Consider the following 15,638-nt stretch of genomic DNA (forward strand, 5'->3'; position numbering starts at 1 on the left):
GGCAGCTCCCACAGCCCAGTGGTGGAGCGAGGCTGGGTCACAGAGCTAAACGCTAAACCAGCCTCTGAAGACCAATGACCTAAGAAGCCACCCCTGACCAGCAATCTAGTGAGTCAACAAGAAGCAGGGCCGCGTCACCCATTATGCCCTCGTTCTGAGAAAACTGACCTTCCTTACTGTAGCCCACAGTCCAGATGCAGGGGCCACGCTCCCAGTCAGCCTGTGGTAACGAGCATGGCTGGGCGACACAAGTCCAGTACCAATTAGACCGCCCCCTTTCCTGCCAGTGAGCTCAGACTTATTACTTTGCTCCATTTTCAGCTCATCTGAAAAATCCTTATCTGAGGTCCCTGGAGGATCTTAAAAGTGTTATTCAAACATTAGCTCTGACACGCAGCCTCCCCCACTCAGACATCAGCCGCCCAAGGCAACGCTTTGCTCCCTGCTTTTTGGCACTGCCAGGAAAGACCAGCGGCTACAGTCTGCCACGTGGCACCACAGGCCCTGCCACCCCCAGCCCTCCTCGGTCTGGACTTTCCCCAGCTCCCTACCTTTTTTAGGGGAGAGACCAGGGAAGGGGACTCGGTGCCTCCTGTAGGGCAGGCATGTCATCACGTTCAACCTTTGCAAAACCCCAAGGGTGGCATTATCACTCCTGCGTCCCAGATGCAGAAACTGAAGCTGAGCAACCCGACCAACGTCACCCAGCCAGCATGTAGCTGAGTTAGGCCTGGAACCCAGGAGTGCTGAGCCCCAGGGTTCTTCCAACCATCCCCACCTGCCCCAGCCCGCTCTGCCCTGCCCGATGCTCCGCCCCGCCCTGAGCAGAGATGGGCATCCATCGTTAGCTACTCCTTGGCATATTACCCCGAGCCTGGGTCCAAGTGAAAGGCATGAGACAAGAGGCGCTGCAGGATTTGGGGCTTCTAGGAGAGCCTTCAGGGAACAAAATTTTCCTAGGGAAAAAAAAAAAAAAAGAAACAATGCTAAGAGCTGGTTGCAACTCCCTATTCTGCCCTGTATATTGCATGGGCACCTACAAGAAAGAACATGATCAGAGCTCAACAAGAGGCCAGACGGGAGGATGGGAAGTCAAAAAGGAGAAGATAGGAGCTGTGTGGTCAGGGAAGTCGGAGCTGGAAGGACCGGAAAGTTTAGCTCAATGCCTTTGTTTTTACAAGTAGGGGAACTGAGGCACAGGGAGGTGAAGGGAACCGCCCAAGGCCAAGAGTGAGTCTGTGGCTCTGCCAGGTCCTCTGACTCATAGGTTAGTTTTCCTAGACCTGGAAGAATGAAGGGCCTGGAGCGGATGTTGCCTGGGATAAATGAAAGAGCGAACGAGCAAGGGGACCCATCGCCGCTAGACCTGAAGGAGCAGAGCACAAAAACCTATGCGGTGCTTCCACGGGGACCACCGCCTCGCTCTAGTCTCTCACCTCCATGGAAGACGTAGGCAGGAGGGAAGCCCCTCCATTCACCAAAGCTCAAGCTCTACCAGGAGCCAATCACAGCCCCGGAAGGAGGCAGAAGCTTTGGTTCCCCTGGCAACGCAGACAAAGGCCTCTGCTCAGCACAGCAATCAGCTGAAGTAGGATGCAGACTGTATTCCACCCCATTCAGACTGGGCTCTCCGCTCCTTTTCTCATAAGGAGGGAACCAACCCAATCCTTCTGGTTTTAGCCTCCGACCTCCAGCCAGGCCTCTGGACCCATCTCAGATCAGGAGGAGGAGTAGGGATGGGCCTCTTAGTTGGGGACTTAGGACAATAGCTGAGTCCTGCCCTGTCTACAGGGGTCCTCTCTCACCAGGTGTGTGTCCCTGAGTTGGACTGGGGCCCTGTGTGGATGTTCCTCAGCTCATCAGCCCCCTACTCCTCTGAGAGGCCGTGCCAGCTGCAGAGCCACAGGAGAGCCTGGAGCTGGAAGGGTGGCGCCTGGTCCAGGCCCAGCTCCGGCATTCATTCACAACTGGACCTGAGCAAGTCTCATCCACTTCCCCTTGGGGCCTCATTTCCTCCATCTGTAAAGTGTAAAATCTAAGACCTATGGTTCTTTGGAATGACAGCTCCCAGTCCACACTCACCAGAAAAATTACTGAGGGCAGGGCATAGGCAGGAGCTTACCTTACACCACTTTGGGGTTTTATTTTTTAGTTTTGTTTCGGTTTGTTTTGGCCACACCGCACGGCTTGCGAAATCTTAGTTCCCTGACCAGGGATTGAACCCGTGCCCCCTGCAGTGGAAGCGCAGAGTCCTAACCACTGGACCGCCAGGGAAGTCCCCCTTATACCACTTTTGAAAGTTTGCCTGGCCCCTGGTCCAGAGCCTTGGAATACATAAATCATTCCACTCCCCGGAATTACCTCTTTGTACACACTTTGAGAAGAAGGAAGAAAATCACAAGAAAACTGATGGATGCTGAAAAACCACTTCCAGATAAAACCCCCAGCTTTGGCCACCTACAGGCCAAGCCAGCACCACTTCCCTTGCCCAGTCCCTAGCCCAGCAGGGACGAGGTGTGCGCAGCATCCCCACAGAAGGCTCTCTTGTCACTCAGGGAGGAGTCAATCATTCAGATTTTAGATTTTCCACACCGAGAGTCAAAACAAAAAAAAAAGGTTTTTTAGGAAGCTTCTCAATTCCCAGAAAAGCCAAACTATTGACATCCAAACCCACATGCACTGGTCGTGCTTTCACTCTACGATCCCTCAGGCACCTAGCAAGAAACCCTAAAAAAAAAGAGAAAAAAAAGATAGAAAAGGGAATTCCCTGGTGGTCCAGTGGTTAGGATTCTGTGTTTTCACTGCCGAAGGTGCAGGTTCAATCCCTGGTCGGGGAACTAAGATCCCACAAAAAAAAAGAAAAGAAAGAAAGAAAGCCTGCCACCATCCAGGACACGGCTGCTCTCCCCACCCAGCCCCGTACCCATCAGGCCCTGTGCTGCATCCTCTCACCCTTGTCACCCAATCTCTCGTCTGTTCCCTCTTGTCCTTCCACATGCCCGAGTTTAGGCCCATCACTTCCCACCACTGCCGCTTGCCAACAGTGGTGAGGGCCACGCCAACAGCTTGCCCACTGGCCTCCAGGCCTCAGCCTTGCCCTTCCAACCCATCCTCCCGCCACCAGAAATCACATCACACCATCCCAATTTAACACCCTGCAGTGGCCCTCATCACCCTCCAGACAAGTTCCAGCTCCTAGCCCAGTACACATGCGCTGCAGAACCTGGGCCGGCCTGTGGTCCACTTTTCTTTTCTTGCCATCCCCAGCGTGTGCAGCAAACTCCCACCACTCCAAAGCACCCTCCTGTTTCATGCCTGTGCATTTTTTTGTTTGCACTTGTGGTTCCCTTTGCCTGGAATGCCCTTTCTGAAGCCCCCACTGTTGGATGGAGATAACAGCTCACCTTTAGCTCTCTGCTAAGCCCTGTGCAGGCACCATTTCATTTATCCTCTCCAAGACCCTATGAGGCAGGTACTTAACGCAGCCTGTTTACGGCTGAAAAAATGGGATCAGAGATGTGAATGAAGCTGGCAGAAGTCACATGGTTGTTAAGGCGAGGAGCCAGAATAGAAGTCCAAGCATCAGACTCTTAGGTGGCCCCAGTCCTCTGCGACCCCAGGAACAGTGCAGTGGCAACGTGGTAACAGAAAACACAGCTTGTTCCCGGCAGTGCTCTTTCTTTCTGGGCTTTGGGAATAGCCTGCCTCAGACAGCCTCCGGAGAGGGCCCAGCCTGTTCTTCTGGGGGTGCCTCCAACCCTACTTTCCCCCAACCGCACAACACGACCTCTTCAAGTATAAAGAGTCTGAGCCCCCAGCTCAGAAGTAGAGCTCTACAGTTCCCATAAATGGCCCAGCTGTGACTCCCAGCAATGTCTTTCAGGAAGTCCAAACTTTTTGGCCTAGCATCAAGGAATCACCAGGATCTGGTACCAGCTTATCTTTTCTTTTTTTTTGGCCATGCTGAGCGGCACGTGGGATCTTAGTTCCCCGACCAGGGATCGAACCCGTGCCCCCTACATTGGAAGCACAGAGTCTTAACCACTGGACAGCCAGAGAAGGCCCCCAGCTCACCTTTTCAACCTTAATTTCCCACTGCATCCCCTGGCCTCATGCATGTGTGCTCTAGCCACAATAAACTGGTATTTACCATCCCAGCCACGTTGGTTCTCACTAAAAGCTGCCATTTACTGAGCACCTACTAAGAGCCATGCCCTGAGCCAGGCACTTAACTAGCATCTCATTTCCCTACAGCTCATTCATTCATTCATCCAACAAATACTTACTGAATATCTACTAGGTGCCATGCAATGTGGAGCGAACGTACTGTTAAAAATAAAAGACAAATGGTTCCAAATTGTGGTAAGCATTGTGAGGAATCGAGGCAGAGGTAGAAAGCAGTGCAGTGGGGCCGGCAAGGAAGGTGTCTAACTAAGCTGAGTTGTAAAGGATAAGAAGGATCCTAGACTGCAAAGAGCCAGGGAAAGAGAATTCAAAGCAGAAAGAACAGCACATGTAAAGGTCCTGAGGTGGGGAAAAATTTGTTAAATCAACGGAAGAAATAAATGACCAATGAGGAGATACATGACTGGAGAGGGGGAAGCAGAGACGGGCTCATTCAGGGCCCTGTAGCCATGGTAAGGAGTTCAGAGTTTATTCTAGGAGCAGAGGAAAGACACTGATTGACATGGTCTGATGTGTATTTTACGAAGACCACTCTGCCTGCCACTTGCAAAGGAGACTTGAGAATATAGATAATGTATGTAATATACGCAAAGTAACTGGCACTGTAAATGTTAGTCCTCTTTTCCTTCTCTCTCTCTACTCCCTACCCAGGCTGGAAATGTCCTCTTTAACTCCTATTCCTTCTTCTGACCTATCCATTGTCATAATTTGAATTTTCTGAGGATATAATGATCTGTATAGATGTGGACCAGCGAGAAGATGCAATGTATCCAGTGTCACAGAGCGGGGCTGCGGCAGCGGTGGACTTTTCCTGCCTTCTCTCTTTCCCCTGAACTGGACCCCCAGTTGATGTAAAAGTCAGGAGGAAGAGGAGGCAGCAAGTGCTAAGGCCTTCCCCCTAGGTTCTCCCCCAACCTCTTCACGGAGAAGCTCTGAAAGCCTGGTTCCCAGGCAATTATGGGCTCAGGATGGCAGGGTGGTGGGCGCCCTGGAGTAAGCCCCCAGTCTAGGTACACTCTCTCCCTCTGCTTGAGCCAGATAAGGGCAGGCCAGACTATAGATGGAGACGGGCTACTTGCTAGGATGCTGGCTGATCCTATCACCTTCCCCAGGAAACAGACAAGGGTTGTGGCCCTCATTCTACCCACTCAGGACCTGAGGCACTCAGTGTGCTATGACCTGCTTAAGGATGGAAAGAACATGGCAGAGCTTGAACTAGAATCACAGTATGTGGCTGTTTGAGGATTACTGAGCTGAAAACTCTGTTGTACAGATGAAGACATTAAGGTCCAAGAAGGGAAAGAGATGTGACATGCTGAGTAAGTGATAGAGTCAGAACTAGGAGTCTAGGGCTTCCCTGGTGGCACAGTGGTTGAGAATCCGCCTGCCAACGCAGCGGACACGGGTTCGAGCTCTGGTCCGGGAAGATCCCACATGCCGCGGAGCAACTAAGCCCATGCGCCACAGCTACTGAGCCTGAGTTCTAGAGCCCACAAGGCACAACTACTGAAGCGCCTAGAGCCCGTGCGCCTAGAGCCCGTGCTCCGCAACAAGAGAAGCCACCGCAACGAGAAGCCCGCGCACCGCAACGAAGAGTAGCCCCCGCTCTCTGCAACTAGAGAAAAGCCCACGCGCAGCAACAAAGACCCAATGCCGCCAAAAATAAATAAATAAATGAATACATTAAAAAAAAAAAAAAAAAAAAAGAACTAGGAGTCTGAGCAGCTTCTGCTTTCCAGTTCCCCGTGCAGCCTCCCTTGAGAAAGATGGCAAAGGGGGCAGAGGTGAGGTTGGCCTTGTGGGTGGCGAGGGAGGCAAGGACAGGGCAGCACTGCTTCCTCCGGCCGGCCCTGCTCCAACTTGCAACCCTCCCACTGTTCATGGGTGCAGCAAAACCTGCCAAACCAGTGCCTGTGCCCAGGCCAAGGGGCAGAGCCCAGAGCTACAGGGGTGTGACTAGGCTGCAGACACCAGGAGCTAAGGGGCAGGGAGGACACAGAGGCCTCTTGGCCTGCCAGCCAGGCCACACAGGCACTGCCCCAGGGCCAGGGTGGGCGATCAGTGCTGAACTGCTCCGTCACCCGGAATCAGGCACAGCTGGGACTTGCCAGGCCTCCTGTGGCCAAACAAGGGCCTGCCCTCTGCTTCCCCTCCCCCTCTGGACTCTCAACGTGTCAGCTGTCAGTGCCACCAGGGCAAGAGACCCAGGAACTTATCTGGGAGACATGACAGGAGGCAGGGAAATGTGACAAAAATGACACACAAACACTTCTCCCCTCCCAACCACAGCCACCAGGATGAAGTCCCGCCCCCTCTGCTCTGTTGGGGACACACATGCTCTACCCCTTGCCCTCCCCCAACCTCAGTAACCAAGACCCAGGAAATAGCTGAGCACAAGATGTGACTGTTGGAGGAGGGGGGCAGGAGATCGGCGTTCCTAGGTAGCTCTGCAGCACTGACACTCGGTGTGGACTTGGGAAAACCTGCCCTCTCAGTCTCCAATCTCGCCACCCTTCCCTTGGAGGTGCTAGGTCAACTCCATGTTTCAGGGAGCCTTTAAGCTTTGCTCTCACCCCACCTCCACCCCACCTCTCACCACCTCCTGCCCAAAGGAAAGCATAAGAGGTTAAACCCACCAGTATTCAGGGCCCCTGCTGGACAGGGCTTCTGTGTCAGGGGCTGCCTTGCCGGAACCTGTTCTGTCAGCACTAGTGCCAGCCGGGGACACGGGGCCCACAGGCCAGACTATTTGGGGGGCTGATGACTCTATCAACTTTTCCCAAGTGCTCAGAACCCAGTTCAGAGACCACTCCCAAGGCCTGCAAGATCCAGAAGCCAACCGCTTGGCAGGAAGGGACCCTGGCATCAGTCTGGGCTTTTGTGAGCCTGGGACACATGGGCCAGGCAGGTGCCCTACAAACGTCAGAGACTGTTTTCATATCTCAACCAATCCCCTCCCTTGGTAGACAGGGAGGAGGAGGCCCAGAAAGAGGCAGGGACCGGACCAAGGTCACACAGCAAGGCCATGGCAGAGGGGGAACCCCTCAGCCCAGGGCTTCCAGAACCTGCTTCCTCCCACAGCACATTTTCCCAAATTCAAAATCATGCATCCCACGGGGGAGCCGAGAGACACCTTCCTCACCACTGCTTGGAAACTGCCAGAGACTGCTACGGAGTTCTGCCGTTCAATACAGATCACGTGTATACCTGCTCCGTTCGCCTCTGTGTCCCAGCACATTGGGCAGTGCCTGGTGTACGGCAGGAACTCAGTGCACACTGGTTGACTAAATCAAGACTCAGTGGCGGATTGACTGGAGGCAGAATCCACTTCTAGGCCCCAGCCCTGAGGGTGGGGGCGGGGAGCCGGAAACAGAAGCGAGAAACGGAAGAGGCTCAGGATCCAGGCAGGCTGCATTGAACAAGCAGGGACACTGTTGGCCCACAGCTTCAGAAATCCTGGGCCCCAAAGTGAGAGACAGGTTGCCCCCAATCACCCTGAATGTATGTACTTAAAGACCTGTGGCGGGTGGCGGGTAACTTCCCTGGCGGTCCAGTGGATAAGACTCTGCACTTCCACTGCAGGGGGTGCAGGTCCGATCCTTGGTCGGAGAACTAAGATCCCGCGTGCGCGGCGCAGCCAAAATAAAAGACCTGTGTGTGTGTTTCTGTGACTTGGCAAGGCCACCAAGCCAGCCACTCTGTCATTTAATTCAGTCACTTGCTCCCTCACTCTCCAAAACTTATGGGGTAAAAATGAGGGTCAGTAACAATCATCCCCCACTTCCCTGTCGGTGCTGCCAGACCCAGAGCTGATCCCCGTAACACATTTGGCCAGGACTTGAGCTCCCAAAGCGTGAAGACCTGAGCTAAAATCAGGGGCACGCCACTTCTCCTAAGACTCACAACTGCACTTATAAAATGGAGATGGTGGACTTCCCTGGCGGCACAGTGGTTAAAGAATCCGCCTGCCAATGCAGGGGACACAGGTTCGAGCCCTGGTCCGGGAAGATCCCACATGCCGCAGAGCAGCTAAGCCCATGCTCCACAACAACTGAGCCTGCACTCTGGAGCCCGCAAGCCACAACTACTAAAGCCCGCGCGCCTAGAGCCCGTGCTCCGCAACAAGAGAAGCCACTGCCATGAGAAGCCCCCGCTCGCCACAACTAGAGAAAGCCCGCACGCATCAACGAAGACCCAACGCAGCCAAAAATAAATAAAATTTTAAATAAATAAAATGGAGATGGTGACGCCTTCTTAAGGAATGCTCTGAAAGCCACATACGGTGATGCGTGTGAACATGCTTTGTAAAGGGCCAAAGAGATATAAGAGATTATTCATAACAATAACATTGCCACCACTAGCCCAGCTGGCCCCCAGAGAATCCCAGTCTCTAAAGGTCAGTGATCATCATCATTATGGCCACCAAAAACTGATAGCAAAATCTATTAGTTATTAAACACTTGAATCTGTCAAAGGCAGGTTGCCTGCCTTCTCTCATTTGGCCTCCATAACCTCTGAGGCAAGAATTATTATTGCGTCCATTTTACAGATGGTAAAACTGAGGCATTGAGAAATGAAGTATTCAAATTCACACCATAGGTGGTGGAGCAGGGACAGACTACACCCAAGTCTGTCTGAGTCTGGAGCTCCAGCTCATTCCACTGCCCCGTGGGAGCATGTCACCTTGCTAAAGCAAATCCCCATTTGCCAAAGCCTGACGTGGCCCAAAGCAACACGGTCACTTCTCTGACCCTTGCAGCAGTAACCCTTGAGATGGGTAGGATTGGCTGATTTTGTCATCCCTGTTTGACAAATGAGGCAACTGACCCCCAGGAAAACTTGGCAACCATGTATCTCAACTCACTGATCATAGAAGAGCAGGAATACAAAGGACTGTGCAGAGTGGATCCCGAGGGGGAAACTGAGGCCTGGAGAGGGAAAGGGACCTGCCCAGGTCATTCGTTCAGACCTTACCTGAGACCTTTCTTCATATGTGAGACACACGTATGAAGAAAGCAGTGTCTGCTCTTCTAGTTTTATAATGCTGCCCCCCACTCCACTGCCAGCTGCCCCACCCCCTTTGCATCCAGGGCCAGCAACTGACGCCAATTACTTTCCTAGTCTGAGTCTTAGTCCCCAACTTACAAATGGGGAAACTAACTTGGTCAGCAAAGAGTTCTAGAGGCCAAAACAGTTGCCCCCGGCCCCCATAAAGCCCAGGAAGCCAGTCTCAGCGCCTTTGTTTCTTGCTGCCCCCCATCCAGGGAGGTCTGGAGGTAGAGAACGCGCCACACTTTATTCACAGAGCTGTGCAACCATCACCACTGATTCCTGCCTGAACCCCACTTATACGTAGCAAGTGCTGAGCTTCAAGCCCCAACACTCCTAGGAACACAGGGCTCCTCCCTGGTTTGGCCCAGATGCCAAAAGGCCAGGGTGCCCCTGGAAGAATTTCTCTGGGGCAGAAGTGGAGCAAAATGTAAACACTCAGTGGACACTGTGTTCCACTTAGTGAAACAAAGTTGTGGATTTTCTGGGAAAGGGGCCCACTATATCAGGCCAGCCCAAGCCCAAGCCTTTTCCCAGCCTTGCCTCTGTAGCTGCCCTGAATGCAACGATTGTGCTGCCCCTGGCCTCAGTTTCCCCATCTGCTCCCTGGGCAGCAGGCTGAAACATGTGCCTCCAACATTCCACAGAGGGATCCTCCCCAACAAATGTCTAATCTCATCTACCTTATCAGAAGATAAAGGCCATCCTCTTATGTCAGCGGAGATTGGCAAGAGCAGTAGGCTCGGGCTGGATTAGGGGATGATCAAATTCAGAACTGGTGATGAAGCTTTATTCTGCAGGCCTTAGGAAGCTTGGGAAAGTTTGAACTGGGGACATGACCCCCACAGACTGGGCCAGAAAGGGGGCTGTCCTTACAGCCATTAGCAACAGGAAGAAAGGTCAGGATTCCAGACACTGGTTTCTATCTTCTAGCTCTGCTCTGCCACTCATTAGCAGTGTGACCTTGGAGAAGTCACTTACCTTCTCTGAGCCTCAGTTAACCCATCCGCAAAATGGGGATAATTCTATCCTCCCTGCCTTACCTCTCAGGATTACGGGGGAAATCTGATGAGATGATGAATAGAAAAGCCCTTATAGGAAAAATATAAGGGACTTTGATTCTAGTCCAGGTGATAAGAGCCATGGCAATGAAGAACACCCCACCCACCGCAAGAAAAAATTCCCCTGCCCTTTTCTACCTCTTTTCCCCCTACAGCAATGCTGGAATCCCTCCAAGAAGGGTCGGAGAAATCCAGGGATTCCAGAGACAAGAGGGGTCACAGAAGGAATACTGGACATCTGCGTCTTGTCTGTATGACATTTGTGAAGCCTGGCCCCCTGTCCCTGAGACAGCCCCTCTAGCTCTCAGGCAGGCAGCAAGCCAGGGGAAATGGTCAGTATCCACGTCGGGGAGAGGCTGGGGAACAGACAGGGGAGCCAGAGTCAGCATTTCCGAGCCACCACTGTGAGAGGACTTTCTGGGCAAGAGCAGGGAGGAGGCTGTTGTGGGTGGGAGTTGAGTCTCCCCCACCTCCATCCCTCCTGCAAGAGACAATGATGTTACCTTTCATGTGACAACTGTACCTGTGTCACTTTCCTCCTCTGTAAAATGGGGGTGATAAAGCCTCTGACACACCGTGAGTCCAGTTCAGTAAACATGCCTATCATTCTCCCATTCTATGAAACCCGGAGGCTCCCAGTGCTGACAGCTTCTTCCCCCAATTTTCCACCTGAGTTATTTAAAGAAAAAATCTGAAGGCACTTTCAGGACAGAGCCCAGGCCCTGAGGGCATTATCCATCTCCTGACAAGGTAGAAGAGATCTGCTGTGTGTTGAAGGGGCGGGGGGAAGGAAAAGGGGCCTCTCCGTGGGTCAGAGGTACATGTTTCAGCCTGCTGGCTGGGGAGGGGATGGGGAATACTACTGTTCACCAAGGCTCTTACAAACAATCCTGGTTCCTTGAGCCTGTGTTGCCTGGAGGAAAGGCTGACCCCTGGGCAATGGACCACAGGGGAGCACTCTTCCCATCACTCGCCACCAGGAATGAAGGACTGACACCTGTTGGTGCCCAGATGCCCTTGTCCACCATCTATGTGGGATAAAAGGTGAAGGATCTGGACACCTGTGTGCAGCTGGAGATGATCAAACTTCTTCACATCTCTGAAGAGAATAGTATGGAAGGAGGGGTCTTTCTGGGAAGCCTGAAAGATGGGCTAGTCACCCTCCCCAACCCCAGCTCTTTAGTTCTAGCCAAACTGAACCACTGCTGCTTCTCCCTTCCATGCCTTTTCCCAGGCAGCTCCTGGAGAGCCCTCCCTGAACCAAACGTCCCAATCCAGCTCCGTCCAAGGCCTAGATCAAATGTCCCCTCCTCCCGGAAGCACATTTTGACTGCTGTGCCCCACGCTACGCCCCCGTTTCTCTGAGCATCAGTTTCCTGTCCCTCTCCAGTGGCAATGTGCACTGTTGGCTGTGTCACAGCCAACACCTGCACACATTTATTTATTCCCCTCTGGGGGGCACAGGTGATTGCAGTGGTTCCTGGCACAGGCTCAGAGCTAGGCAAACCTGAACTCAAAGGCCAGCTTTGCCATTTATTAGCCACCTGACCATGGGAGAGTCACTTCTCTCTAAGCCTCAGTTTCCTCTGGAAAATGGGGGCAATAATAGTACCTACTCCACAGAGCTGTTGTTGCAATTAAATGAGACAATGAACATTAAGTGCTCAGCACAGAGCCTGGCACAGCTTGGGAGCTCAGTAATGTGACTTATTTGTTACGGTGACCCTTCAGGCAAGTTCACAGATGAGTTTTCTTTCTTTCTTTCTCCCTTCCTTCCTTCCTTCCTTCCTTCCTTCCTTCCTTCCTTCCTTCCTTCCTTCCTTCCTCCCTCCTTCCCTCCCTCCCTCCCTCCCTCCCTCCCTCTCTCTCTTTCTTTCTTTCTTTTTTATTTTTAATAATCTGCACTTTTTTTAAAAAAGAAATATTTATTTATTTATTTGGTTGCACCAGGTCTTAGTTGCAGCAGATGGGCTCCTTAGCTGTGGCTTACAGGGTCCCTAGTTGCAGCTCACTGGCTCCTTAGTTGCAGCATGTGGGCTCCTTAGTTGCAGCCCACAGGCTCCTTAGTTGTGGCATGCAAACTTTTAGTTGCAGCATGCATGTGGGATCTAGTTCCCTGACCAGGGGTCGAACCCAGGCCCCCTGCATTGGGAGCATGGAGTCTTATCCACTGTGCCACCAGGGAAGTCCCACAGATGAGTTTTCTTTACAACTCCTGAAAAGCCTAACACAGAGCTACACAACGGATGAATGGATATCTATGGAGGTGGATCTGTGTGCAACATAAGGAAGACTTTCTCTACTCCCAGAGCAGAATAACCTGGGCCTGGGCTGTCTCTGCAGGTCATGAGCTCCGTGTCACAGAGCAGCATGCAAGTAGATGTAGGATCCACTTGAACTGCTGACAGGAGGCAGTAGACATAGTGATCAGAGCGTGAGCTCTGAAGACAGACTCCTTGGACTTGAACCCCAGCTTCTCCGCTTACTCAATGTGTGACCTTCACTAGCTATGCCTCGGTTTTCCCATCTATAAAATGGGGAGCGTAATGGCACCTACCCAAAGGATTGTCATGAGGATTAAATGAAATAATACATGAAAAACAATAGACCATGCTCAGCATAGAGAGAGTAATTCAATAAACATTACCTATTGTTATCATTGTTGATATTTGTATTACTATTACTGAAGAGAGGAGTTATGGTGCTTTGCAGGCCTATAAGCTACTCATTCTCCTATAACCCAAGATTCCACTAACATGTTCGTATGTTCTCATGGCTCTGTCCACTCCCCCTTCTTCTGGTGTTAGCCCTGCTCCTCCATTTGCTACACAGGTAGATAATTGACCCAGGCCGGGCCACTATAGGGAACGTCCCTATCCCCAGCAACAATGATTGAACCAATCAGAGTCTTTCCCTTGGGTTGATATATAGATCCTAGAAGAAAAATAGTTCCCTCTTTCTGTTTGGGTTGCTAAGCTGGGGCAGTGGACAGCCAGTTCCTCATAAGGGCAGAGAGGAGAGAAAGGCCGTGATGGGAGAGAGTTGGAGAGTCTATCTGATTCTTCATCCTTCAGTTCTATGAACCGCCCCAGGATCCACTGAAGTCCACTTTGAAGTTCAAAGCCACTTTGAATAGAGTTTTTGTCATTTGTTTCTGAAAAATCCAGGCCCAATTATACAGGCTCTGACCAAGGCTTAGTCTGTGCTGGCCATGGGCAGGGCAGGGCAGAGGCAGCATTATGACTGCTCCTGTGTGTTCCAGCACAATCCCTGTCATCTGGGCTGCAAAGGACAGTCCGCAAAGCATGTTCTAAAGAATCATCCTGACCCAATGGCCTTCACACACTGCTTCCCAGAGCCCCGGGAATCTGCAGAAGCACCTCCAAAAACACCCACAGAACAAAGGGCAGTAAGGAGGGCAACAAGATTCTGTGTAAACCGCTGCCAATTCAACCACAGCAGTTCTGTCGCAAATGCGTACGTGTCAGGATTCTGCTGCCCCCAGAGATCTGAAATACCTTATTCTAATGGATACTCAGAAGAGTATTAAGAAGTAACCAAGGGCTTCCCTGGTGGCGCAGTGATTGAGAGTCCGCCTGCCGATGCAGGGGACACGGGTTCGCGCCCCGGTTCGGGAAGATCCCACATGCCGCGGAGCGGCTGGGCCTGTGAGCCATGGCCGCTGGGCCTGCGCGTCCGGAGCCTGTGCTCCGCAACGGGAGAGGCCACAGCAGTGAGAGGCCCGCGTACCGCAAAAAAAAAAAAGTAACCAAGACTGCTGTGTCTACCCCCATTCTCCAAAAAGGAAAACTGAGGTCCAGAAAGGGGAAATGATGAGGCCGAGGCCACAGAGCACGTGAGTGTCAGAGCACGCACTTGAATGCGGGGCTCTGGACTCGCAGGCCAAATGAACCCCACTGCACCAGGCTGCCTGTGAAAATCTATCATCTCTCACATTTCCTGTCTCCTCCGGTAAACTGATGGTAGTTAATATCTAGAGTCTCACCTTTCTCAGCTCTGACTCCTACAGAGCTGCCTGCCTCTGAGCCTGGCTCCTTGGAGGGCTCCAGAAGCTCAAGGAACTTGTGGAATAAATGTATGAACCAACCGCGACCTTCCCCCTACCATGTACACATACACTTAGTTCCCCTTCTCCCCACCCATTTGCCCAAACTTCAGGGAAAGCCCGCAGGCCCCCTCCTGGGAACTCCTAATCCACCTCCTCTGTCCTGGCTGTTCCGTGACTGTGGACAGAGGATTCCTTGTTCGCAGTGCTTCCTGCCCAGAGATCTCTGTGGGGCCCATGTGCTGGCAGGAAAGAGTCAAATCTCTCCTTTAAACTGGCATTAAAGCACCTCTGTCCCTACCACCCCCAGGAGCAACACGCTCCCAGCTCTGTTTGGCATCTATTCTACCTGCCCTGGCCTGGCTCAGCCCCACCTCAACGCCCATAGCCTCTGCTCCCTACACATATGCACACACACAGGAGAGTTCCCCTAGGTACAGAGGTGCCTCGCATCTAATCAAAAGTAAAAACCAGGGCTTCCCTGGTGGCGCAGTGGTTGAGAGTCCGCCTGCCGATGCAGGGGACGCGGGTTCGTGCCCCGGTCCGGGAAGATCCCACATGCCGTGGAGCGGCTGGGCCCGTGAGCCACGGCCGCCGAGCCTGCGCGTCCGGAGCCTGCGCGCCACAATGAGAGAGGCCACAACAGTGAGAGGCCCGCATAACGCAAAAAAAAAAAAAAAAAAAAAAAGTAAAAACCAGACAGACGATTCTAGAATGACAACATCACAGCCCTGGCAGTTGTGCTTTACTAGTAACGCCACAATGACATTTGCATAATACTTCACAATTTCCCAATCAGTATAACTTCGTTGGCCCGGTTCCCTCTCCACACCCTCACCCTGCCAGTGTCACGGAACCCGGGAGGTGGAAAGGGGCTTTGACATGTCCCAGGCCAGCAGTTTGCAAAGTGTCTTGCACAGAGCCCAGGACGGGTTCCCATCGTTGTCTGAGGGATGCTGGTGCTGAAGACTTAGCCAGTTAGAGTCCCCCGGCCCACCCCAACTTCGACCACGGCTGCAATCCCACCCCTTTATTGTTTTGTACACTGAGATTCTCTGGGGTTCATTTGAAAAGGGGATTTCACTGCTGGAAAGTCTGAAGGCAACTCATTTGCTCAGAGCCCACCTCCCCGCCCTGACAATGTATATATGACCCTGAGGCCAACAGAGAGGGACGTGGCTGCCCCAGGTCACGCAGGAGTCAGTGGCAGAACAGAATGAAAACACCCTCTTCTGAATCTAGTCTACAACCTCACAGTGGTTAAGCAAAAGAAAACA

The 15,638-nt window shown here is 52.4% G+C and overlaps 1 protein-coding gene across 13 annotated transcripts in view; it reads right to left on the reverse strand.

The window, feature by feature from the left end:
- EPB41L1 (erythrocyte membrane protein band 4.1 like 1) overlaps positions 1-15,638 on the reverse strand; it is a 128,033-nt gene that overhangs the window by 94,648 nt on the left and 17,747 nt on the right. For 11 of the 13 annotated variants that reach the window (XM_032605253.1, XM_032605252.1, XM_032605262.1 and 8 more), the window contains exon 3: positions 868-956. The exons of the other annotated variants lie outside the window; for them this stretch is intronic. In XM_032605253.1, the coding sequence (XP_032461144.1) occupies positions 868-895 (28 nt within the window). In that variant the 5' untranslated portion in view covers positions 896-956. The remainder of the gene's footprint in view (positions 1-867; positions 957-15,638) is intronic. 13 annotated transcript variants of the gene reach the window in all.

The sequence above is a fragment of the Phocoena sinus genome, chromosome 15 (assembly GCF_008692025.1).
Source record: "Phocoena sinus isolate mPhoSin1 chromosome 15, mPhoSin1.pri, whole genome shotgun sequence".
Classification (NCBI taxonomy): Eukaryota; Metazoa; Chordata; class Mammalia; order Artiodactyla; family Phocoenidae; genus Phocoena; species Phocoena sinus.